The sequence below is a fragment of the Coregonus lavaretus genome, assembly GCF_964263955.1.
Source record: "Coregonus lavaretus genome assembly, chromosome: 8".
Lineage (NCBI taxonomy): Eukaryota > Metazoa > Chordata > Actinopteri > Salmoniformes > Salmonidae > Coregonus > Coregonus lavaretus.
In genome coordinates, this window is record NC_139995.1 from 60,833,745 (window position 1) to 60,860,673 (window position 26,929).

Here is a 26,929-nt window from a genome sequence, read left to right on the forward strand (position 1 = left end):
GCTTCTGTAGCTGGACAGACCGTACGGCACTGTACGCCTACACAAACCACACACATCGTTAGCATGTAGCCCAGCCGTAGCGTAGCGGTTAGAGCATGGAGGACTGTAACCCAAAAGGTTGCTTGTTCGAATCCCCAAGCTGGAAAAATCTGCCGTTCTGCCTTTTGAGCAAGGCAGTTAACAACTGGTGCCAATGACATAGTTTAGGGTTCTTCAATTCCGGTCCTGGAGGGCCGAAACACCTCTGTTTTTCATCCTCTCCTTCTAATCAGAGGCTAATTCAGACCTGGGACACCAGGTGAGTGCAATTACCTACCAGGTAGAAATAAAACACAGAAGTGTTTCGGCCCTCCAGGACCGGAATTGAAGAACCCTGACGTAGATTAAGGCAGCCCTCAAAAGAGTTGGGTTAAACTCAAAATACTAATTTCAGCTGAACGCATTCAGTTGTGCAACTGACTAGGTTTCCCATTGAACATACCGTACATGTCAATAGATTCCAATTGAACAGTTTTATTTCATTTGTTGCAAATCTATTTTTAAATACATATTAGTATATCTAGAATACCTAGAACACCAGGGAAAACGCATGGACATTAATCATGAAGACAGAGTAAATATTGAACATGATTCAAAGGCATTATGTTTTTTCAGATAACATTCAGCATCATCAGCAGTCTACTTTATTAATGATGCATTCACTGTCAGTTTCATCGATGTGAAACAATAACGTATACTGGTTCGGAGGAAGGAGGAGAGGAGGAGAGAGAGAAGGTGGAGGGAGAGAGGTTGGATGTGGAGGAGGAGGAGGAGGAGGAGGAGGAGGAGAGGAGGAGGGAGAGAGGGTGGAGGAGGAGAGGAGGGAAAGAGGGTGAAGGAGAAGCAGTGTTATAATGATATGCAAATAAATAAACATAAATATGGGTTGTATTTACAATGGTGTTTGTTCTTCACTGGTTGCCCTTTTCTTGTGGCAACAGGTCACACATCTTGCTGCTGTGATATCACACTGTGGTATTTCACCTAATAGATATGGGAGTTTATCACAATTGGATTTGTTTTGGAATTATTTTTGGATCGCTGTAATCTGAAGGAAATATGTGTCTCTAATATGGTGATACATTTGGCAAGAGGTTAGGAAGTGCAGCTCAGTTTCCACCTCATTTTGTGGGCAGTGCGCACATAGCCTGTCTTCTCTTGAGAGCCAGGTCTGCCGACGGCAGCCTTTCTCAATAGCAAGGCTATGCTCACTGAGTCTGTACATAGTCAAAGCTTTCCTTAAATTTGGGTCAGTCACAGTGGTCAGGTATTCTGCCACTGTGTACTCTCTGTTTAGGGCCAAATATAATTCTAGTTTGCTCAGTTTTTTGGTAAATTCTTTCCAATGTGTCAAGTAATTATCTTTTTGTTTTCTCATGATTTCGTTTGGCCTAATTGTGTTGCTGTTGATGTCCTGGGGCTCTGTGTGGTCTCTTTGTGTTTGTGAACAGAGCCCCAGGACCAGCTTGCTTAAGGGACTCTTCTCTAGGTTAATCTCTCCGTAGGTGATGGCTTTGTTTTGGAAGGTTTTAGGAATTGCTTCCTTTTAGGTGGTTGTAGAATTTAACGGCTCTTTTCGGGATTTTGACAATTAGCGGGTATCGGCCTAATTCTGCTCTGCATGCATTATTTGGTGTTTTACATTGTACATGGAGGATGTTTTTGCAGAATTCTGCATGCAGAATGTCAAGTTAGTGTTTGTCCCATTTTGTGAATTATTGGTTGGTGAGAGGACCCCAGGGTTCTATAACTGATTCAAGTATTTTTTGCCAAAACCTAATTGGGATGTTGAATTTTATGTTCCTTTTGATGGCATAGAAGGCCCTTCTTGCCTTGTCTCTCAGATCGTTCACAGCGTTGTTGAAGTTACCTGTGGTGCTGATGTTTAGGCCGAGGTAGGTATCGTTTTTTGTGTGCTCTAAGGCAACGGTGTCTAGATGGAATTTGTATTTGTGGTCCTGGCAACTGGACCTTTTTTGGAACACCATTATATTTGTCTTCCTGAGATTTACTGTCAGGGCCCAGATCTGACAGAATCTGTGCAGAAGATCTAGGTGCTGCTTTATGCCCTCCTTGGTTGGGGAAAGAATCACCAGATCATCACCAGATCATCAGCAAACAGTAAACATTTGACTTCAGATTCTATTAGGGTGAGGCCGGGTGCTGCAGACTGTTCTAGTGCCCCCGCCAATTCATTGATATATATGTTGAAGAGGGTGGGGCTTAAACTGCATCCCTGTCTCACCCCACGGCCCTGTGGAAAGAAATGTGTGTTTTTTGCCAAATTTAACTGCACACGTGTTGTTTGTGAATGGATTTTATAATGTTGTATGTTTTTCCCCCAACACCGCTTTCCATCAATTTGTATAACAGACCCTCATGCCAAATTGGGTCAAAAGCTTTTTTGAAAACAACAAAGCATGATAAAACGTAGCCTTTATTTTGGTTTGTTTGTTTGTCAATTGGGGTGTGCAGGGTGAATACGTGGTCTGTCGTACGGTAATTTGGTAAAAAGCCAATTTGACATTTGCTCAGTACATTGTTTTCACTGAGGAAATGAACTAGTCTGCTGTTAATGATAATGCAGAGGATTTTCCCAAGGTTGCTGTTGGACACATATCCCACAGTAGCTATTGGGGTCAAAAAGATGGAGCACTGATTTTTCAATAGATATCCATTTTGGATAGATAACTCTTCGTGTTGTTGTTTGTTTAGTGTGCTCCAAATTTCCCAGAGGTGGTTAGATTCTATGGATTCTTCAATTACATTGAGCTGATTTTCTGACGTGCTGTTTCTCTCTGTCTTGTGGCCGCAGGCTGGAATGTTGTGTTCAAGTCAAGACGTTGTTGTTTCACAATAACCGATGAATGATTACATAATTGTTGGTGTAAGAAGTGAGAGCTGTTTAATGAGGAGAGAAGAGGGCGGTTTTTATTATTTATAAAACTCTGAGACTAGACACCCTATTCGCTCTTTAGTGCTATGGGCCCTGGTCAAAAGTAGTGCACTTTATAGGGAATAGTGTGCAATTTGGGACGCTACCCTAGTTGTAAGGATCTAATGACAGCCGCCATTACTGGAACTAATAGCTGCTGATTGGATCTGAGTGGATCTGAGTGAAGCTGAGTTTAGCTGAGTGGAGCTGAGTGGAGCTGAGTGGATCTGAGAGGAGCTGAGTGGAGCTGAGTGGAGCTGAGCGGAGCTGAGAGGATCTGAGAGGATCTGAGAAGAGCTGAGTGGACCTGAGTGGATCTGAGAGGAGCTGAGTTGACCTGAGTGGAGCTGAATGGAGCTGAGAGGAGCTGAGTGTAGAGAGGTGTAGAGAGGTGTAGAGAGGTGTAGAGAGGTGTAGAGAGGTGTAGAGAGGAGTAGAGAGGAGTAGAGAGGTGTAGAGAGGAGTAGAGAGGAGTAGAGAGGAGTAGAGAGGTGTAGAGAGGAGTAGAGAGGAGTAGAGAGGTGTAGAGAGGAGTAGAGAGGTGTAGAGAGGAGTAGAGAGGAGTAGAGAGGAGTAGAGAGGAGTAGAGAGGTGTAGAGAGGTGTAGAGAGGAGTAGAGAGGAGTAGAGAGGTGTAGAGAGGTGTAGAGAGGAGTAGAGAGGTGTAGAGAGGTGTAGAGAGGTGTAGAGAGGTGTAGAGAGGAGTAGAGAGGTGTAGATAGGAGTAGAGAGGTGTAGAGAGGAGTAGAGAGGAGTAGAGAGGAGTAGAGAGGAGTAGAGAGGTGTAGAGAGGAGTAGAGAGGAGTAGAGAGGAGTAGAGAGGTGTAGAGAGGTGTAGAGAGGAGTAGAGAGGAGTAGAGAGGTGTAGAGAGGTGTAGAGAGGAGTAGAGAGGTGTAGAGAGGTGTAGAGAGGAGTAGAGAAGAGTAGAGAGGAGTAGAGAGGAGTAGAGAGGAGTAGAGAGGTGTAGAGAGGTGTAGAGAGGAGTAGAGAGGAGTAGAGAGGTGTAGAGAGGAGTAGAGAGGTGTAGATAGGAGTAGAGAGGAGTAGAGAGGAGTAGAGAGGAGTAGAGAGGTGTAAAGAGGAGTAGAGAGGAGTAGAGAGGTGTAGAGAGGAGTAGAGAGGAGTAGAGAGGAGTAGAGAGGTGTAGAGAGGAGTAGAGAGGAGTAGAGAGGAGTAGAGAGGAGTAGAGAGGAGTAGAGGGGTGTAGAGAGGAGTAGAGAGGAGTAGAGAGGGATAGAGAGGAGTAGAGAGGAGTAGAGAGGTGTAGAGAGGTGTAGAGGGGTGTAGAGAGGTGTAGAGAGGAGTAGAGAGGAGTAGAGAGGTGTAGAGAGGAGTAGAGAGGAGTAGAGAGGAGTAGAGAAGAGTAGAGAGGAGTAGAGAGGTGTAGAGAGGTGTAGAGAGGAGTAGAGGGGTGTAGAGAGGAGTAGAGAGGAGTAGAGAGGTGTAGAGAGGAGTAGAGAGGTGTAGAGAGGAGTAGAGGGGTGTAGAGAGGAGTAGAGAGGAGTAGAGAGGAGTAGAGAGGAGTAGAGAGGTGTAGAGAGGAGTAGAGAGGTGTAGAGAGATGTAGAGAGGAGTAGAGAGTGAAGTGTAGATAGAGGTGTAGCTTTACATACAATACCATAGAATCATAGCATCATTCACCAATTCATTTCCTGTCACAAACTCAGATAACTCCTGCACCATGTTTCCAAAGTTTTATGTAGTTTTATTTTTTATTTTGTTCATAAGTGTTTGTGTCAACACCTGGTTTCAACTAGCCAGCTAGCTAGCTAGGCTGCAATGGAGCTCGCTTCTCCTGGAATAGCTAACAAACGTTTCCAGCGCTGTAGAAGGCTAGCTAACCAGGTTATAATGGAGCTCGCTTCTCCTGGAATAGCTAACAAACGTTTCCAGCGCTATAGAAGCTGTGTTTAATACGCTCTTGTCCAGGGTGATATTGACAATCCGGAGTTCCAATGCGGCAATTGTTTGCTTGCAGAGGATTACAGGAATGAGGTGGCTATTTTTAGCAAGTACATTTTTATTCTGCATGAATTTATGGGGAGAACGCAAATTGGAACTTTCTCGTTCTCAACTCCTGTGGCTGGAAGCCGCTCGGGCCTGATGGATGTTTCCCCGCCTTGTCATCCGTCCCTATCTGAATGGCCTGTTCTACCTGGAACTTGCCTGCCAAGGAAGTCATCTCCATCTGCTTCTCCTCCTCCATCTTGTAGTGGAGTAGACAGAGAACAGCAAGAGGATTGTTCCAATCAGAGGACTGGAGTGTCTGCGAGAGGTTCGGAGCAGATTGACATAAAGAATAGTTTTGCTGCACTGGTGCCTGATCTACCTGTGCCTTCATCACTGGGACTGCCTGTGTCTGGGACTGCCTGTGTCTGGGACTGCCTGTGTCTGGGACTGCCTGTGTCTGGGACTGCCTGTGTCTGGGACTGCCTGTGTCTGCTACGGCTGACTCCAACTACGCTGACTCTAGTCTCCTTTCCCTCTCTCTGGATCTGACGGGGCACTGCCTGCTGTGGGATGAACGGACCTATCGCTGTGAGCAGCAGGAGTCTTATGGGCCCATGAAAGGATCAACTAATTGTGTGAGGGGCGGATTTCTCCTACCAGGATACCAGCGATCACTGCCTCATTGCCTGCGTCCGAAATGGGTCCGCGGTCAAACGACCACCCCTCATCACTGTCAAACGCTCCGTAAAACACTTCAGCGAGCAGGCCTTTCTAATTGACCTGGCCCAGGTATCCTGGATGGATATTGACCTCATTCCGTCAGTAGAGGATGCCTGGTTGTTTTTTAAAAGTGCTTTCCTCTCCATCTTAAATAAGCATGCCCCATTCAAATAATGCAGAACTAAGAACAGATATAGCACCTGGTTCACCCCAGACTTGACTGCCCTTGACCAGCACAAAAACATCCTGTGGCGTACGGCATTAGCATCGAACAGCCCCCGCGATATGCAACTTTTCAGGGAAATCAGGAACCAATATACACAATCAGTTCAGAAAGCAAAGGCTAACTTTTTCAAACAGAAATGTGCATCCTGAAGCACTAACTCCAAAAAATCCATGGAGAATAAGAGCACCTCCTCCCAGCTGCCCACTGCACTGAGGCTAGGAAACACTGTCACTACCGATAAATCTACGATAATCGAAAATGTCAACAAGCATTTTACTACGGCTGGCCATGCTTTCCACCTGGCTACCCCTACCCCGGCCACCAGCTCTGCACCCACCGCTGCAACTTCAACCAAATCCAGATAGCTGATGTTCTGAAAGAGCTGCAAAATCTGGACCCCTACAAATCAGCTGGGCTAGACAATCTGGACCCTTTCTTTCTAAAATTAGGAGCCGAAATTGTCGCAACCCCTATCACCAGCCTGTTCAACCTCTCTTTCGTATCGTCTGAGATCCCGAGAGGTGGGAAAGCTGCCTCTTCAAAGGGGGTGACACTCTAGATCCAAACTGTTACAGACCTATATCCATCCTGCCCTGCCTTTCGAAAAGTATTTGAAAGCCAAGTTAACAAACAGATCACCGACCATTTCGAATCCCACCGTACCTTCTCCGCTATGCAATCTGGTTTCCGAGCTGGTCATGGGTATACCTCAGCCACGCTCAAGGTCCTAAACGATATAATAACCGCGATCGATAAAAGACAGTACTGTGCAGCCGTCTTCATTGACCTGGCCAAGGCTTTTGACTCTGTCAATCACCACATTTTTATTGGCAGACTAAACAGCCTTGGTTTCTCAAATGACTGCCTCGCCTGGTTCACCAACTACTTCTCAGATAGAGTTCAATGTGCCAAATCGGAGGGCCTGTTGTCTGGACCTCTGGCAGTCTCTATGGGGGTGCCACAGGGTTCAATTCTCGGGCCGACTCTATTCTCTGTGTAAATCAATGATGTCGCTCTTGCTGCTGGTGACTCTCAGATCCACCTCTACGCAGACGACACCATTTTGCATACATCTGGCCCTTCATTGGACACTGTGTTAACAAACCTCCAAACAAGCTTCAACGCCATACAACACTCCTTCCGTGGCCTCCAACTGCTCTTAAACGCTAGTAAAACTAAATGCATGCTGTTTAATCGAACACTGCTTGCACCCGCCTGCCCGACTAGAATCACTACTCTCGGCGGCTCTGACTTAGAATATGTGGACAACTACAAATACCTAGGTGTCTGGTTAGACTGTAAACTCTCCTTCCAGACTCACATTAAGCATCTCCAATCCAAAGTTAAATCTGGGGGCGGCAGGTAGCTTAGTGGTTAAGAGCGTTGTGCCAGTAACCGAAAAGTTGCTGGTTCTAATCCCCGAGACAAATAGGTGAAAAATCTGTTGATGTGCCCTTGAGCAAGGCACTTAATCCTAATTGCTCCTGTAAGTCGCTCTGGATAAGAGCGTCTGCTAAATGACAAAAAGAAATCTAGAATCGGCTTCCTATTTCGCAACAAAGCCTCCTTCCCAGTAAAGCAATGAACACAATCAAGCATCCCAGAAAAGTGCTAGAAATAGCGATGTAACATATCTAGCTTAAGAAACAAGGTTCATGAAATCAATAATTTCCTAGTAACATTTCATATTCAGAAACTCACTTAGATAATATATTTGATGATACAATGGTAGCAATACATGGTTATAACATCTACAGAAATGCCAAAGGTGGATGTGTTGGCGTTTCTATTCAAAACCACATTCCTGTAAAGCTTAGAGATGACCTAATGTTAAATACTGTTGAATTAATATGGCTACAGGTTCATCTGCCTTACCTAAAGGCCTTTCTGGTGGGAAGCTGCCATAGACCACCAAGTTCTAACAGTCAGTATCTGGATAACATGAGTGAAATTCTTGCTAAAGTATGTGATATCAACAGAGAGGTATATTTTCTGTTTAAAAAAAATATATTTGACTGGCTTTCATCAAGCTGCCCACCCTAACTAGTGCCTGAAACCTGGTTCAGTTTATCAGTCAACCTACCAGGTTTGTTACAAACAGCACAGGAATGAAATCATCAACATGTATTGATCACATCTTTACTAATGCTGCAGAAAGTTGCTTGAAAGCAGCAGTGGTGGAAAATTGTCAATTGTCATACTTGAGTAAAAGTGAAGATACCTTAATAGAAAGTGACTCAAGTAAAAGTGAAAGTCACCCAGTAAAATACTACTTGAGTAAAAGTCTAAAAGTATTTGGTTTTAAATATACTTAAGTATCAAAAGTACATGTAAAAGTGTAAATCATTTTAACTTCCTTATATTAAGCAGACCAGATGGCACAATTTTATTTTTCATTTTATTTACGGATAGCCAGGGACACACTCCAACATTCAGATATATTTTACAAACGAAGCATTTGTATTTAGTGAGTCCACCAGATCAGAGGCAGTAGGGATGACCAGGGATGTTCGGTTGATAAGTGTGTGAATTGGACCATTTTCCTGTCAAAATATAACGACTACTTTTGGGTGTCAGGGAAAATGTGTGGAGCAAAAAGTGCATAACATTATTTTCTTCAGGAATGTAGTGAAGTAAAAGTAAAAGTTGCAAAAAATATAAATAGTAAATGAAGTACAGATACCCAAAAAACTACTTAAGTAGTACTTTAAAGTATTTTTACTTAAGTACTTTAAACCATTGGCAAGCAGTATCCAAATCCATCGGATGTAGTGATCACAATATGGTAGCCATATCTAGGAAAACCAAAGTTCCAAAGGCTGGGCCTAATATAGTGTAGAGGTCATATGATAAGTTTTGTAGTGATTCCTATGTTGTTGATGTAAATAATATTTGTTGGTCTGTGGTGTGTAATGAGGAGCAACCAGACGCTGCACTTGACACAATTATGAAATTGCTTATTCCAGTTACTAATGAGCATGCACCCATTAAGAGAATGACTGTAAAAACTGTTAAATCCCTGTGGTTTGATGAGGAATTGAAAAATTGTATGGTTGAGGGGGATGAGGCTAAATTAATGGCAAATAATTCTGGTGGCACAACCGATTGGCAAACGTATTGCAAATTGAGAAATCATGTGACTAAACTGAATAAAAAGAAGAAGAATCTACACTATGAAACAAAGATAAATGACATAAAGAACGATAGTAAAAAAGCTTTGGAGCACCTTGAAATGAAATTTTGGGAAAAAAGGCAAACTCAGCTCCATCATTCATTGAATCAGACAGCTCATTCATCACAAAACCCACTGATTTTGCCAATTACTTTAATGATTTTTTCATTGGCAAGATTAGAAAACGTAGGCATAATATGCCAGCAACAAATGCCGACACTACACATCCAAGTATATCTGATCAAATTAATAAAGACACGCATTGTAATTTTGAATTCCGTAATGTGAGTGTGGAAGAAGTGAAAAATGATTGTTGTCTGTCAACAATGACAAGCCACTGGGGTCTGACAACTTGGATGGAAAATTACTGAGGAAAATAGCTGACGATATTGTCGCTCCTATTTACCATATCTTCAATCTTAGTCTACTAGAAAGTATCAGGCCTGGAGGGAAGCGAAAGTAGTTCTGCTACCCAAGAATAGTAAAGCCCCCTTTACTGGCTCCAATAGCAGACCAATCAGCCTGTTACCAACCCGTAGTAAACTTTTTGGAGAAAATGGTGTTTGACCAGATACAATACTATTTTACAGTAAACAAATTGACAACAGACTTTCAGCACACTTATAGGGAAGGACATTCAACAAGCACAAATTTTTGATGATTGGCTGAGTGAAATTGATGATAAAAAGATTGTGGGAGCTGTTTTGTTAGACTTCAGTGCGGCTTTTGACATTATCGATCATAGTCTGCTGATGGAAAAACGTATGTGTTATGGCTTTACACCTCCTGCTATATTGTGGATACAGTTACCTGTCTAACAGAACACAGAGGGTGTTCTTTAATGGAAGCCTCTCCAACATAATCCAGGTAGAAATCAGGCCGGAACCATCGGAGCGGGAGAAGGTGTCTGTCCTCGTTTCCTGCCTCTGTGGGAAAGCCCTGGAGTGGGCCAACGCGGTGTTGAATGAGGGAGGAGCCGCGTTGGAGGACCACAGGGAGTTCGCTTGCCTCTTTCGGGCGGTCTTCGATCACCTGCCCGAGGGTAGAGAGGCGGGTGAGCGACTGGTCCATCTGAGGTAGGGGACGAGGACCGCTCAGGACTTCGCGTTGGAGTTTCGGACGTTGGCAGCGGGGTCCGGATGGAACGAGCGGGCCCTGATCGACCATTTCCGGTGCCATCTGCGGGAGGACGTCCGACGGGAGCTAGCCTGCCGAGACACCATGTTGTCCTTCAACAAACTGGTGGACATGGCCATTCATTTGGACATCCTGCCTGCAGCCAGAGGACGTCCTGGTAGTGGTCTGCCCGTTTCCACCCCGGACGACTCGGAATCTGAGCCGATGGAGCTGGGTGGAGCCGCCGGCCGAGAGAGCGGAGGAGGACAGCGACAGTGCCACTCTAGTGGCACGAAGGGACAATACACTACACGATACGAGTCACCATGATCACCCAGGAGACTCATTTTGAGCAGGTTATTTTTTCGATTATTATATCTCCTGCTTTCCCTGTGGTATTAGGTATCCCCTTGCTAGCACTCCACAACCCCACCTTCTCATGGCAGCAGATGGTTCTCATGGGGTGGTCGCGAGAGTGTCAGGGTAGGTGTCTAGATGTTTCCGTTGGTGCAACCAAGGTGGAAAGTCCAGACATTACCTCCACCGTGCGCATTCCCCCTGAATACCTCGATCTGGCGCAAGCATTCTCTAAAAAGCAGGCGACTAAATTACCACCTCATCGGGCAGGGGATTGCGCGATAAACCTCCGGGTAGACGCTGTACCTCCCAGGAGTCATATATACCCCCTGTCACAGGCTGAAACGGAGGCTATGGAAACCTATGTCACCGAGTCCCTGCACCAGGGGTATATACGTCCCTCCACTTCACCCGCCTCCTCGAGTTTCTTCTTTGTGAAGAAGAAGGACGGAGGTCTGCGCCTGTGTATTGATTATCGACCACTGAACAGGGAGACGATAAGATTTAGTTATCCTCTCCCCCTCATTTCTTCGGTGATTGAATCAATGCATGGAGCGCGCTTCTTCACCAAATTCGATCTCAGGAGTGCGTACAACCTAGTGCGTATCCGAGAGGGAGATGAGTGGAAGACAGCATTCAGCACAATCACGGGGCATTATGAATACCTGGTGATACCCTATGGTTTGATGAATGCTCCCTCAGTTTTCCAGTCCTTTGTGAACAAGGTGTTTCGGGACATGCTTGGTTGCGGTGTAGTGGTTTACATCGATGACATCCTGGTGTATTCCGCTACGCGCGCCGAGCATGTGTCCCTGGTTCCCAAGGTGCTGGCACGACTGTTGGAACATGACCTTTATGCCAAGGCAGAGAAGTGTATGTTTTTCCAGCAGTCCGTCTCCTTCCTTGGATACCGCATTTCCACCTCAGGTGTAGAGATGGAGGGAGATCGCATTTCAGCCGTTCGTAATTGGTCGACTCCAACCACGGTTAAGGAGGTGCAGCGCTTCCTGGGCTTTGCCAACTACTATCGGATCTTTATCCGGGGCTTTGGCAAGGTTGCAGCTCCCATTACCTCCCTGTTGAAGGGTGGGCCGTAACGGCTCCGCTGGTCCGCTGAGGCTGACCTGGCCTTCAGAAAACTGCGGGGTCTGTTCACCTCAGCCCCAGTACTGGCCCACCCCGATTCATCACTACCGTTCGTAGTGGAGGTGGATGCGTCCGAGGTTGGGATAGGAGCTGTCCTGTCTCAACGCTCGGGTACCCCACCCAAGCTCCGCCCCTGTGCCTCCTTCTCTAAGAAGCTCAGCCCTGCGGAGCAGAACTACGACGTTGGTGATCGGGAGCTGTTGGCTGTTGTCCGAGCCTTGACCGTGTGGAGGCATTGGCTCGAAGGGGCGAAACACCATTTCATCGTCTGGACGGACCACCGCAACCTGGAGTACATCCGGGCAGCGAGGAGGCTGAATCCTCGCCAGGCCAGGTGGGCCCTATTCTTCACCCGGTTTGATTTTACACTATCATACATTCCGGGTACGAAGAACGTGAAGGCAGACACACTGTCCCGGCTGTATGACACAGAGGAGAGGCCCAGAGACAACACCCCCATATTCCCGGCCTTCAGCATTGTGGCGCCGGTAGTATGGGCGATGGACGCAGATATAGAGCAGGCGTTACGCACAGATCCATCTCTTCCGCAGTGTCCAGATGGGCTGCGGTACATGCCTGCTCTTATCAGTGACCGTCTGATCTTCTGGGCACACACGTCACCCTCCTCTGATCACCTAGGTATCAGCGGTGCAGTGCGCTGCTTGAGCGGAAAGTACTGGTGGCCTACCTTGGCTAAGGACATGAGGGTGTACGTCTCCTCCTGCTCGGTGTGCGCCCAGAGTAAGGCACCTAGGCACCTCCCAACGAGTAAACTACAACCATTACCAGTTCCACAACGACCATGGTCTCATCTTAGTATTGATTTTCTGACTGATCTTCCCCTCTCCTAAGGTAACACCACCATCCTGGTATGTGGACCGCTTCTCCAAGTCCTGCCGCCTCCTTCCTCTGCCCGGTCTCCCCACGGCCCTGCAGACTGTGGAGGCCCTGTTTACTCACGTCTTCTGGCACTACGGGTTGCCAGAGGATATCGTGTCCAACCGAGGTCCCCAGTTCACGTCCAAGGTTTTGAAGGCGTTCATGGAACGTCTGGGGGTCTCAGTCAGCCTGGCCTCTGGGTTCCACCCTGAGTCAAATGGGCAGGTGGAACGAGTAAATCAGAATGTGGGTAGGTTCCTGCAGTCCTACTGTCAGGACCGGCCGGGGGAGTGGTCGGTGTTCTTACCATGGGCAGAATATGCCCAGAACTCTCTCCACCACTCCTCTACTAACCTAACACCATTCAAATGTGTTTTAGGTTAACAACCGGTTCTGGCACCGTGGCACCAGAACCAGACCGAGGCTCCTGCGGTGGATGACTGGTTTCGGCGCGCGGAGGAGACGTGGGACGCTGCCCACGTTCACCTCCAGCGCGCCGTGCGTCGTCAGAAGGCCAACGCTGACCGTCACCGCAGTGAGGCCCCAGTTTTCGTACCAGGGGATCGGGTCTGGCTCTTGACCCGGAATCTGCCCCTCCGCCTGCCCTGCTGGAAGCTGAGCCCACGGTTTGTGGGGCCGTTCAAAGTCCTGAGGAGAATCAACGAGGTTACGTATAGGTTGTTACTTCCCCCTGATTACTCGTTTCATGTGTCTCTCCTCAGGCCGGTGGTGGTTGGTCAGTTCCAGGAGTCTGAGGTGCTGGAAGTTCCTCCACCTCTTCTGGACATCGAGGGGGCCCCGGCGTACTCTGTCCGTGCCATCCTGGATTCGAGGCGTCGGGTGGGGGGCCTTCAGTACCTTGTGGAGTGGGAGGGGTACGGTCCAGAGGAACGGTGCTGGGTCCCGGTGAGGGATATCCTAGATCCCTCCCTGTTGCGGGATTTCCACCGTCGCCATCCGGCTCGCCCTGCTCCGCGTCCTCCTGGCCGTCCCCGAGGCCGGCGCGCTGCTGGAGCTGCTGGAGCTGCACTTCGGCCGAGGCTGCCTCCCCTCAATCATCATCACAATTGTCTTGTCTCATTATCACACACACCTGGTTCTAATCCCCTAATTAGTCCATGTATAAGTGTTCCCTCTGCCCCCCTTGTCCTTGTGGGTGATCATTAATCCATGTATAAGTGTTCCCTCTGCCCCCCTTGTCCTTGTGGGTGATCATTAGTCTGTGTATAAGTGTTCCCTCTGCCCCCCTTGTCCTTGTGGGTGATTGTTTATTGTGAAAGGTTAGTGGAGCTCCTGTGTTTTGTTAGACGGGAGTATTTTCCCGTGTGCCTTGTTTTTTTCCAGTGCACCTGTTTTGTGCCCTGGAGCATTTCTGCGTAAACCTGTATTTTGCAGATTAAAACCTGTTATTCTGTGATTTACCCTCCTGCGCCTGACTCCTTCAACACCACCGCATCACATATGTGTAGTATACGGGTCTTAATGTGTTTGGACCACAGGAAGAGTAGCTGCTGCCTTGGCAGGAACTAATGGGGATCCATAATAAACCCCAGGAAGAGTAGCTGCTGCCTTGGCAGGAACTAATGGGGATCCATAATAAACCCCAGGAAGAGTAGCTGCTGCCTTAGCAGGAACTAATGGGGATCCATAATAAACCCCAGGAAGAGTAGCTGCTGCCTTGGCAGGAACAAATGGGGATCCATAATAAACCCCAGGAAGAGTAGCTGCTGCCTTGGCAGGAACTAATGGGGATCCATAATAAACCCCAGGAAGAGTAGCTGCTGCCTTGGCAGGAACTAATGGGGATCCATAATAAACCCCAGGAAGAGTAGCTGCTGCCTTGGCAGGAACTAATGGGGATCCATAATAAACCCCAGGAAGAGTAGCTGCCTTAGCAGGAACTAATGGGGATCCATAATAAACCCCAGGAAGAGTAGCTGCTGCCTTGGCAGGAACTAATGGGGATCCATAATAAACCCCAGGAAGAGTCAGCTGCTGCCTTGGCAGGAACTAATGGGGATCCATAATAAACCCCAGGAAGAGTAGCTGCTGCCTTGGCAGGAACTAATGGGGATCCATAATAAACCCCAGGAAGAGTAGCTGCTGCCTTGGCAGGAACTAATGGGGATCCATAATAAACCCCAGGAAGAGTAGCTGCTGCCTTGGCAGGAACTAATAGGGATCCATAATAAACCCCAGGAAGAGTAGCTGCTGCCTTGGCAGGAACTAATGGGGATCCATAATAAACCCCAGGAAGAGTAGCTGCTGCCTTGGCAGGAACTAATGGGGATCCATAATAAACCCCAGGAAGAGTAGCTGCTGCCTTGGCAGGAACTAATGGGGATCCATAATAAACCCCAGGAAGAGTAGCTGCTGCCTTGGCAGGAACTAATGGGGATCCATAATAAACCCCAGGAAGAGTAGCTGCTGCCTTGGCAGGAACTAATGGGGATCCATAATAAACCCCAGGAAGAGTAGCTGCTGCCTTGGCAGGAACTAATGGGGATCCATAATAAACCCCAGGAAGAGTAGCTGCTGCCTTGGCAGGAACTAATGGGGATCCATAATAAACCCCAGGAAGAGTAGCTGCTGCCTTGGCAGGAACTAATGGGGATCCATAATAAACCCCAGGAAGAGTAGCTGCTGCCTTGGCAGGAACTAATGGGGATCCATAATAAACGCCAGGAAGAGTAGCTGCTGCCTTGGCAGGAACTAATGGGGATCCTTAATAAATACAAATACAAAATACTGTAAAGGTCGGCACATGGAGCAACCAACAGCTGTGCAGTTATTTGTGTGTGTGTGTGTGTGTTTGCAAAACGTTATTGTTTTAACTGTTCATATTTTCTCTGTACACTTGCGATATACACTACATGGCCAAAAGTATGTGGACATACCTTCAAATTAGTGAATTTGGCTATTTCAGCCACACCCGTTGCTGACAGGTGTATAAAATCGAGCACACAGCCATGCGATCTCCATAGACAAACATTGGCAGTAGAATGGCCTTACTGAAGAGTTCAGTGACTTTCAACATGGCACCATCATAGGATTCCACCTCTCCAACAAGTCAGTTCATCAAATGTCTGCCCTGCTAGAGCCGTCAACTATAAGTGCTGTTATTGTGAAGTAGAAACGTCTAGGAGCAACAACGGCTCAGCTGCAAAGTGGTAGGCAACACAAGCTCCCAGAATGGGACCTCCGAGTGCTTAAGTGCGTAGCACGTAAACATCGCCTGTCCTCGGTTGCGACACTCACTCCCGAAGTTCAAAATGCCTCTGGAAGCAACGTCAGCATAAGAACTGTTCGTTGGGAGTTTCAAAAAATGGGTTTCCATGGCCGAGCAGCCGCACAAAAGCCTAAGATCACCATGCACAATGCCAAGCGTCGGCTGGAGTGGTGTAAAGCTCGCCACCATTGGACTCTGGAGCAGTGGAAATGCGCTCTCTGGAGTGATGAATCACGCTTCACCATCTGGCAGTCCGACAGACGAATCTGGGTTTGGCGGATGCCAGGAGAACGCTACCTGCCCGAATGCACAGTGCCAACTGTAAAGTTTGGTGGAGGAGGAATAATGTTTTTCATGGTTCGGGCTAGGCCCCTTAGTTCCAGCGAAGGGAAATCTTAACGCTACAGCATACAATGACATTCTAGACGATTCTGTGCTTCCAACTTTGTGGCAACAGTTTGGGGAAGGCCCTTTCCTGTTTCAGCATGACAATTCCCCCGTGCACAAAGCGAGGTCCATACAGAAATGGTTTGTCGAGATCGGTGTGGAAGAACTTGACTGGCCTGCACAGAGCCCTGACCTCAACCCTATCAAACACCTTTGGGATGAATTGTAACTCAGAGTGCGAGCCAGGCCTAATCGCCCAACATCAGTGCCCGACCTCACTAATGCTCTTGTGGCTGAATGGAAGCAAGTCCCCGCAGCAATGTTCCAGTGGAAAGCCTTCCCAGAAGAGTGGAGGATGTTATAGCAGCAAAGGGGGGACCAACTCCATATTAACGCCCATGATTTTGGAATGAGATGTTGGATGAGCAGGTGTCCACATACTTTTGTTTATTTAGTGTATTTACAAATATCATTTGTGGACAGGGCTTGGGCTACGGCCTGTATGACTGGTCGGGTAGAAAGATTGTCATAACTGAGGCAAGGTATTAGAGCAGTGACTGCCATGTATTGGCCCTATCCGTCTGTGACTGGATGTGCCACTGCCATGTATTGGCCCTATCCGTCTGTGACTGGATGTGCCACTGCCATGTATTGGCCCTATCCGTCTGTGACTGGATGTGCCACTGCCATGTATTGGCCCTATCCGTCTGTGACTGGATGTGCCACTGCCATGTATTGGCCCTATCCGTCTGTGACTGGATGTGCCACTGCCATGTATTGGCCCTATCCGTCTGTGACTGGATGTGCCACTGCCATGTATTGGCCCTATCCGTCTGTGACTGGATGTGCCACTGCCATGTATTGGCCCTATCCGTCTGTGACTGGATGTGCCACTGCCATGTATTGGCCCTATCCGTCTGTGACTGGATGTGCCACTGCCATGTATTGGCCCTATCCGTCTGTGACTGGATGTGCCACTGCCATGTATTGGCCCTATCCGTCTGTGCCTGGATGTGCCACTGCCATGTATTGGCCCTATCTGTCTGTGACTGGATGTGCCACTGCCATATATTGGCCCTATCTGTCTGTGACTGGATGTGCCACTGCCATGTATTGGCCCTATCCGTCTGTGACTGGATGTGCCACTGCCATGTATTGGCCCTATCCGTCTGTGACTGGATGTGCCACTGCCATATATTGGCCCTATCCGTCTGTGACTGGATGTGCCACTGCCATGTATTGGCCCTATCCGTCTGTGACTGGATGTGCCACTGCCATGTATTGGCCCTATCCGTCTGTGACTGGATGTGCCACTGCCATGTATTGGCCCTATCCGTCTGTGACTGGATGTGCCACTGCCATGTATTGGCCCTATCCGTCTGTGACTGGATGTGCCACTGCCACTGACATCAACTAAGCACATGTAACACTGGAACATCCCTCTGTTTTCAGATCATAACAAGTCCGCAAAGATTGCCTGCACTTTGAATAGATTTGTGAAGTCAAGGAGGAATTCATAAAATGCCTGAACAGGAGAGGATAGATCATCAAGAATACCACACTATTAGCCACACCTCTCTCTACCTGACCTAAAGCTGGCATAATGCTGGCCTATACAGTAAAGCTACACCTCTCTCTACCTGACCTAAAGCTGGCATAATGCTGGCCTATACAGTGAAGCTACACCTCTCTCTACCTGAACTAAAGCTGGCATTGTGCTGGCCTATACAGTGAAGCTACACCTCTCTCTACCTGACCTAAAGCTGGCATAATGCTGGCCTATACAGTGAAGCTACACCACTCTCTACCTGACCTAAAGCTGGCAAAATGCTGGCCTATACAGTAAAGCTACACCTCTCTCTACCTGACCTAAAGCTGGCATAATGCTGGCCTATACAGTGAAGCTACACCACTCTCTACCTGACCTAAAGCTGGCATAATGCTGGCCTATACAGTAAAGCTACACCTCTCTCTACCTGCCCTAAAGCTGGCCGTTACAGTAAAGCTACACCTGTCTCTAACTGGCCAAAAGATGCCTTATACAGTAAAGCTACATCTCTCTCTAGCTGGCCTCAAGTAAAGCTACACCTAAGCTACACGCAGGAAAGCTGGTATTAAACCTCTCTCTAACTGGCCTAAAGCTGGTCTATACAGTAAAGCTACACCTCTATATAACTGACCTAAAGCTGGTCTATACAGTAAAGCTACACCTCTATATAACTGACCTAAAGCTGGTCTATACAGTAAAGCTACACCTCTATATAACTGGCCTAAAGCTGGTCTATACAGTAAAGCTACACCTCTATATAACTGACCTAAAGCTGGTCTATACAGTAAAGCTACACCTCTATATAACTGACCTAAAGCTGGTCTATACAGTAAAGCTACACCTCTATATAACTGACCTAAAGCTGGTCTATACAGTAAAGCTACACCTCTATATAACTGACCTAAAGCTGGTCTATACAGTAAAGCTACACCTCTATATAACTGACCTAAAGCTGGTCTATACAGTAAAGCTACACCTCTATATAACTGGCCTAAAGCTGGCCATTATAGTACATTTACATCTCTCTCTAACTGGCCACAAAAAAAAATAATACAGTAAAGCTACAGCTCTCTCTATCTGGCCTATAACTGGCCTTTACAGTAAAGCTACTATGACACCTCTCTCTACCTGATCTAAAGCTGGCATAATGCTGGCCTTTACAGTAAAGATACACCTCTCTAACTGGGCCCTATCTGGCCTTTACAGTAAAGCTACACCTCTCTAACTGGGCTCTATCTGGCCTTTACAGTAAAGATACACCTCTCTAACTGGGCCCTATCTGGCCTTTACAGTAAAGCTACACCTCTCTAACTGGGCTCTATCTGGCCTTTACAGTGAAGCTACACCTCTCTCTAATTGGGCTCTATCTGGCCTTTACAGTAAAGATACACCTCTCTAACTGGGCCCTATCTGGCCTTTACAGTAAAGCTACACCTCTCTAACTGGGCTCTATCTGGCCTTTACAGTAAAGATACACCTCTCTAACTGGGCCCTATCTGGCCTTTACAGTGAAGCTACACCTCTCTAACTGGGCTCTATCTGGCCTTTACAGTGAAGCTACACCTCTCTCTAACTGGGCTCTATCTGGCCTTTACAGTAAAGCTACACCTCTCTAACTGGGCTCTATCTGGCCTTTACAGTAAAGCTACACCTCTCTCTAACTGGGCTCTATCTGGCCTTTACAGTAAAGCTACACCTCTCTAACTGGGCTCTATCTGGCCTTTACAGTAAAGCTACACCTCTCTCTAACTGGGCTCTATCTGGCCTTTACAGAGGCTCCCCCTCTAGGGTTGATGAGTGCCCTCAGTTGCAGATGTTCAGGTTAAACACATATGCAGCAGGAACCTGTAATGTGATACCTGGTCGGCCAGACACTCACAACAACAACCATCCGTAGTGTGAGGCCCGTGGGGCCGTGGGGCATCCCACCCAGAGCCATGAGGCCCGTGGGGCATCCCACCCAGAGCCATGAGGCCCGTGGGGCATCCCACCCAGAGTCATGTGTTTAGAGAGTTGAGCCAACTTTTAGAATTTAGAATTTAGTTCTAATTCTAGACATCCAGTTACATAGCGTTATTTAAGTAATGTATTGTCCCACGTCCGATCATGCTTCCATTCCGCCTGCACTGATCTGTCTCGTATCTCGCAAAGGGCAATGGGATAGATCAAAAATAGTTTTGGGTACAATGTTGCTGTCTAACGTTCAAAAATATTACCTAGGTGACATCGTCTGCTGAATCCCATTCCTGCCTCATAACAGTCTGAGTTGATCTAAGCAAAAAACGATAAAGGGTCCATGATGTTTTTGGTAAGGAAGCATTAGTAGCCCCATTTTACATACAGCTATAGATTTGTGTGCTTCAAAAAGCAGTTTCCCAAGTTTGAAAATGGACACTAGAGCCAGTCACTGAAACGAGGCTGCTAACCAACCTACCTGCTTAGTGCTGCACACACAATGTTAAATGCTTTACAACAAAAAGCTAGCAGGCTACCTACTGTAGTAGTGCTAATGCTAGCATTATTATGAGTTTGTCCTCCCGTCCTGAGTCAGCCGCTGTGCTCAGCTGACCCAGCAATACAAAGTGACCTTAGCGATGCGGAGAAACGTGATCTACGGACTGATTTCTGATAACAGTCCCTCCTAATTGTGGGTCTGCATGTCTAAATAAATTATAATTAGGGGGGGCTTATATTGTCCTATTTCACTGTATGAAGTGGGTAACCCGTATAAGTGGGTAACCTGTACAAGTGGGTAACCTGTATAAGTGGGTAACCTGTATAAGTGGGTAACCTGTGTGAAGTGGGTAACCTGTATAAGTGGGTAACCTGTATAAGTGGGTAACCTGTACAAGTGGGTAACCTGTACAAGTGGGTAACCCGTATAAGTGGGTAACCTGTATAAGTGGGTAACCTGTATAAGTGGGTAACCTGTGTGAAGTGGGTAACCTGTATAAGTGGGTAACCCGTACAAGTGGGTAACCTGTATAAGTGGGTAACCTGTATAAGTGGGTAACCTGTATAAGTGGGTAACCTGTATAAGTGGGTAACCTGTATAAGTGGGTAACCCGTATAAGTGGGTAACCTGTATAAGTGGGTAACCTGTATAAGTGGGTAACCTGTATAAGTGGGTAACCCGTATAAGTGGGTAACCTGTATAAGTGGGTAACCTGTATAAGTGGGTAACCCGTACAAGTGGGTAACCCGTATAAGTGGGTAACCCGTATAAGTGGGTAACCCGTATAAGTGGGTAACCCGTACAAGTGGGTAACCTGTACAAGTGGGTAACCTGTATAAGTGGGTACAGGTGTGAGATGTGACATGGAAATGTCTTTTTTGCATATCCCACTCCCCCTGAGACACCCTCTGAGAGTGGGGTGACAGCCAGGGGATCAGACATTATTGACCGCGACCCTATAGCAATTATGTTTAATTGCCTTGCTCAAGGGCAGAACTACAGATTTTTAAAAGCACAAATCAAGGTGTTTTGTCTTTCATATGAAGATGGCTGCAGGGTAGGACTGAGCAGTATGCACTAACTACAGTAGGCCCTGTCACATACCAGGGTGGAAGCAGTCCTGAGAATGTGTACGGACTGGCAACTGGCTGAGCCCTAAATATCAAAGGCTGAGCTCTACATAAGATGATCAAAGGAGAGAAGAAGGAGAGAAGAATGAGAGATGGGGGAGAGAGAGAGAGAGAGAGAGAGAGAGAGAGAGAGAGAGAGAGAGAGGGGGGGGGGGGGGGGGGGGGGAGGCAGGAAGGGTGTTGTCCATATGTCAGCATATCTAGGCTCTGTAGCAGGAGAACAACTCAGCCCTGCAGTAGAGAGAGGAGGAGAGGGAGAGAAGAGAGGGGGAGGAGGAGAGGGGGAGGAGGAGAGAGAGAGAAGGAGAGGGGGAGGAGGAGAGGGGAGGAGGAGAGGTAGAGAGGGAGAGAAGGAGAGGAGGAGAGGAGGAGAGGGGGAGAGGGTGAGAGGGGGAGGAGGAGGAGGAGAGGATTGAGCAGAGAAAGAGAGAGGAAGAGAAAGAGGGAGGAAGAGACAGAGAAAGAGGGAGGATGAGACAGAGGAAGAGGGAGGAAGAGACAGAGGAAGAGACAGAGGAAGAGACAGAGGAAGAGGGAGTAAGAGACAGAGGAAGAGGGAGGAAGAGATAGAGGAAGAGTGAGGAAGAGACAGAGAAAGAGGGAGGAAGAGACAGAGGAAGAGAGAGGAGGAGAAAGAGGGAGGAAGAGACAGAGGAAGAGGGAGGAAGAGAAAGAGGGAGGAAGAGACAGAGAAAGAGGGAGGAAGAGACAGAGAAAGAGGGAGGAAGAGACAGAGAAAGAGGGAGGAAGAGACAGAGGAAGACAGAGAGGGAGGAAGTTCAATGTATCAAATCGGAGGGCCTATTGTCTGGACCTCTGGCCGTCTCTATGGGGGTGCCACAGGGTTCAAATCTCGGGCCGACTCTATTCTCTGTGTATATCAATGATATCGCTCTTGCTGCTGGTGACGCTCGGATCCACCTCTATGCGGACGACACCATTTTGTATACATCTGGCCCTTCATTGGACACTGTGTTAACAAACCTCCAAACGAGCTTCAACGCCATACAACACTCCTTCAGTAGCCTCCAACTGCTCTTAAACACTAGTAAAACTAAATGCATGCTCTTCAACCGAACGCTGCTTGCACCCGCCCACCCGACTAGAATCACTACTCTCGGCGGGTCTGACCTAGAGCATGTGGACAACTACAAATACCTAGGTGTCTGGTTAGACTGTAAACTCTCCTTCCAGACTCACATTAAGCATCTCCAATCAAAAGTTAGATCTAGAATCGGCTTCCTATTTTGCAACAAAGCCTCCTTCACTCATGCTGCCAAACATGCCCTCGTAAAACTGACTATCCTACCGATCCTTGACTTCGGCGATGTCATTTACAACATAGCCTCCAACACTCTACTCAGCAAATTGGATGTAGTCTATCACAGTGCCATCCGTTTTGTCTCCAAAGCCCCATACACTACCCACCATTGTGACCTGTACGCTCTTGTTGGCTGGCCCTCACTACATATTCGTCGCCAAACCCACTGGCTCCAGGCCATCTATAAATCACTGCTAGGCAAATCCCCGTCTTATCTTAGCTCACTGGTCACCATAGCAACACCCACCCGTAGTCTGTGCTCCAGCAGGTCCTCTGTAGCTCAGCTGGTAGAGCACGGTGCTTGCAACGCCAGGGTAGTGGGTTTGATCCCCGGGACCACCCATATGTAAAAATTTATGCACACGTGACGGTAAGTCGCTTTGGATAAAAGCGTCTGCTAAATGGCATATTATTATTATATCTCACTGGTCATCCCCAAAGCCAACACCTCCTTTGGCCGCCATTCCTTCCAGTTCTCTGCTGCCAATGACTGGAACGAACTGCAAAAATCTCTGAAGCTGGAGACACTTATCTCCCTCACTAACTTTAAACATCAGTTGTCAGAGCACCTTACCGATCACTGCACCTGTACACAGCCATTCTGAAATTAGCCCACCCAACTACCTCATCCCCATATTGTTATTTATTTTGCAAATTTGCACCCCAGTATCTCTATTTTCACATCATGTTTTGCACATCTATCATTCCAGTGTTAATTACGAAATTGTAACTATTTTTGCACTATGGCCTATTTATTGCCTTTCCTCCATAACTTACTACATTTGCACACACTGTATATAGATTTTCTATTGTGTTATTGACTGTACGTTTTGTTTATTCCATATGTAACTCTGTGCCAACTTTTGTCTGTAGCGTCCGAATGGTTTGGGACACACACTTGCTCTAGGACGCCCACAAGCCTCACAAGATTTGTCTAAAGGTCCCCCGGTACCAGTTGAAAAAATGAATGGAAGTACAGTGCATTCGGAAAGTATTCAGACCCCTTGACTTTTCCACATTTTGTTACGTTACAGCCTTATTCTAAAATTGATTACATTGTTTTTTCCCCTCATCAATCTCCACACAATACTCCATAATGACAAAGCAAAAACAGGTTTTAGAAATGTTTCCAAATGTACACAAAAAAACAAAACAGAAATATGACATTTACATAAGTATTCAGACCCTTTACTCAGTACTTTGTTGAAGCACCTTTGGTAGCGATTACAGCCTCAAGTCATTCTGGGTAAGACGCTACAAGCTTGGCACACCTGTATTTGGGGAGCTTCTCTCATTCCTCTCTGCAGATCGTCTCAAGCTCTGTCAGGTTGGTTGGGGAGCGTTGCTGCACAGCTATATTCAGGTCTCTCCAGAGATGTTCGATCGGGTTCAAGTCCGGGCTCTGGCTGGGCCACTCAAGGTCATTCAGAGACTTGTCCCGAAGCCACTCCTGCATTGTCTTGGCTGTGTGCTTAGGGTCGTTGTCCTGTTGGAAACTTCGCCCCAGTCTGAGGTCCTGAGCACTCTGGAGCAGGTTTTCATCAAGGATCTCTCTATACTTTGCTGCATTCATCTTTCCCTCGATTCTTACTAGTCACCCAGTCCCTGCCGCTGAAAAACATCCCCACAGCATGATGCTGCCACCACCATGCTTCACTGTAGATAAGGTGCCAGGCTTCCTCCAGATGTGACGCTTGGCATTCAGGCCAAAGAGTTCAATCTTAGTTTCATCAGACCAGAGCATCTTGTTTCTCATGATCTGAGAGTCTTTAGGTTCCTTTTGGCAAACTCCAAGCAGGCTGTCATGTGCATTTTACTGAGGAGTGGCTTCCATCTGGCCAACCTACCATAAAAGCCTGATTGGTGGATTGCTGCAGAGAAGGTTCTCCCATCTCCACTTGGGAACTCTGGAGCTATGTCAGAGTGACCACCGGGTTCTTGGTCACCTCCCTGATCAAGGCCCTTCTCCCCCGATTGCTCAGTTTGGCCAGTTGGCCAGCTCTAGGAAGAGTCTTGGTGGTTCCAAACTTCTTCTATTTCAGAATAATGGAGGCCACTGTATTCTTTGTGACCTTCAATGCTGCATAAATGTTTTGGCACCCTTCTCCAGATCTGTGCCTTGGTACAATCCTGTCTCGGAGCTCTATGGACAATTCCTTCGACCTCATGGCTTGGTTTTTGCTCTGACATGCACTGTCAACTGTGGGACCTTATATAGACAGGTGTGTGCCTTTCCAAATCATGTCGAATCAATTGAATTTACCACAGGTGGACTCCAATCAAGTTGTAGAAACATCTCAAGGATGATAAATGGAAACAGGAATTACCTGAGCTCAATTTCGAGTCTCTTAGCAAAGGGTCTGAATACTTATGTAAACAAGGTATTTGTATTTTTAATATTTAATAAATTAGCAAACATTTCTAAAAGCCTGTTTTCACTTTGTCATTATGTGGTATTGTGTGTAGATTGATGAGGATTTGTATTTATTTAATCAATTTTAGAATAAAGCTGTAACGTATCAAAATGTGGAAAATGTGAAGGGGTTCTGAAGGCACTGTATATATGGACAGGAATCGGTGCAACGCTCGGTCACCATTAAAAATGCATAGTTTTATTAGACAAGTTTAAAAGATTGACGTTTCGGCCTTCAATGGCCTTCTTCAGAAGCAAAGTATATATGGAAATAGTTTAGTGCCTAAAATATGGGGATAAAAAAAAAGACCCTTCAGAACAAATCCCCCCCTGGTTAGACAGGACTTAGACTCTAGAAGGTGTCCGTCCTGAGATTGGAAAGGTGGGAGTTCAAGCCTCGGCCGAGTCCAAAGACTGTGAAAATGGGACCTGTGAGACTGTGAAAAAAACGTGAAATGCATCTCTGCACTACGCATTTAGGGAGATAGATTGGGGGTAAGGCTCTGCGATAGACTATTATCCTGTCCACGGGGTGTACTTGTACATCAAGCTGCCTCCTGCTGCCAATGAGCTGTTCCGGCTCGCACAAGCCAAGGTTCATGCAATGCTACTCAGGCAGGGAGTCAAGGTCTCTTTTTCATGGGAGCCTTGCAGGAGCCTCAGAGGGTTGTTTAACCTGGTCTGATGACCCATATGTCGCACCTCACTACTTCACAGGCATTTGAACGTAAACATTTATTTGTATCAAAATTCGTTTTTGGGCAGAAATGCCTTCTGGAACATGTGAACTTTCATGTGCCTTAATAACAAACTTGTATTCCATCTGTAAATACGAATACAATTGTTAAATTACCAGCCTAGTTGGTTTAGCCAAGGAAAAAGACAGGAACCTTCCCGCTAGCCATGATTGGCTGAGATAATGGATGGGCTGGACATGCCGGGAGATGAGTTTGGATTGGTCTGCCATGTAGCATGCTTCTGTCTGTAATGTGAGCTGTTCACTATGTGTTGACAGTCCTTTCTACCGCGCCGTTTTTGAACGAGATAACATTAGCCATCAAGAACTTCAAAAGTTTTGCTTATTTTCTCAACAACATTGATGCCCTGAATTTAGCAGGCGCTATCGACAGATCAGTTGGAAAAAGTGACACTGGCTACAAACAAAACTGAGTTAAATGGTTCCAGTCTGCCGTGAAGCGTTCATCCATGTATACGGGTAAGAGTCTAACTACATTTTCAGATATGAGTTTCTAATTTAGTCAGAAAGTCATTTTTATTGCAAGTTAAAGCGTACTGTTAGTTAGCAAATTTGAGCTTGCTGGCTCGCTAGCTAACGTTATGTGTATGATCTGTGTAGTAATATTATTTGAAACAGAAATCTATTTGCATTGCTAGCCTAATGTTAGCACTACATTTACGTCATTTAGCAGACACTCTTATCCAGAGCGACTTACAGTTAGTGAGTACATACTTTTTCTTTTTCTTGATACAGGCCCCCCGTGGGAATCGAACCCACAACCCTGGCATTGCAAGCGCTATGCTCTACCAACTGAGCTACACAGGGCCTACATTGAACCTAGTTTGCTAGCTTTAGCTACCTGCAGATTCATGTCTAAACAAAACACTTCGCCAGATGATTACATGACCCATCAAGTTAGCCAGGTGTGTCTGGGTGTGATAACGGCCATCTATTGTATTTCATTAACATATGTACATGTCTAGACAATAGTGACCCATCCACTTAGCTAGATGTGGCTGGGGGTTGGTTATAGCATTTCCTTCACATGACCCATCAATTTAAGTGTGTCAGGTAAGCGTCATCCAGGTGGTGGGTCATATCTCTCTCTCTCTCTCTCTCTCTCTCTCTCTCTCTCTCTCTCTCTCTCTCTCTCTCTCTCTCTCTCT

The 26,929-nt window shown here is 46.8% G+C and overlaps 1 protein-coding gene across 1 annotated transcript in view; it reads right to left on the reverse strand.

Moving 5' to 3' along the window:
* LOC311134119 (uncharacterized protein) overlaps positions 1 to 26,929 on the reverse strand; it is a gene marked incomplete at both ends in the record, with an annotated part of 39,231 nt that overhangs the window by 7,470 nt on the left and 4,832 nt on the right. Inside the window, one exon of the mRNA XM_084167704.1 lies at positions 1 to 37. This exon is cut by the window's left edge and continues 140 nt beyond it. Coding sequence (XP_084023830.1) covers positions 1 to 37 — 37 coding nt within the window. The remainder of the gene's footprint in view (positions 38 to 26,929) is intronic.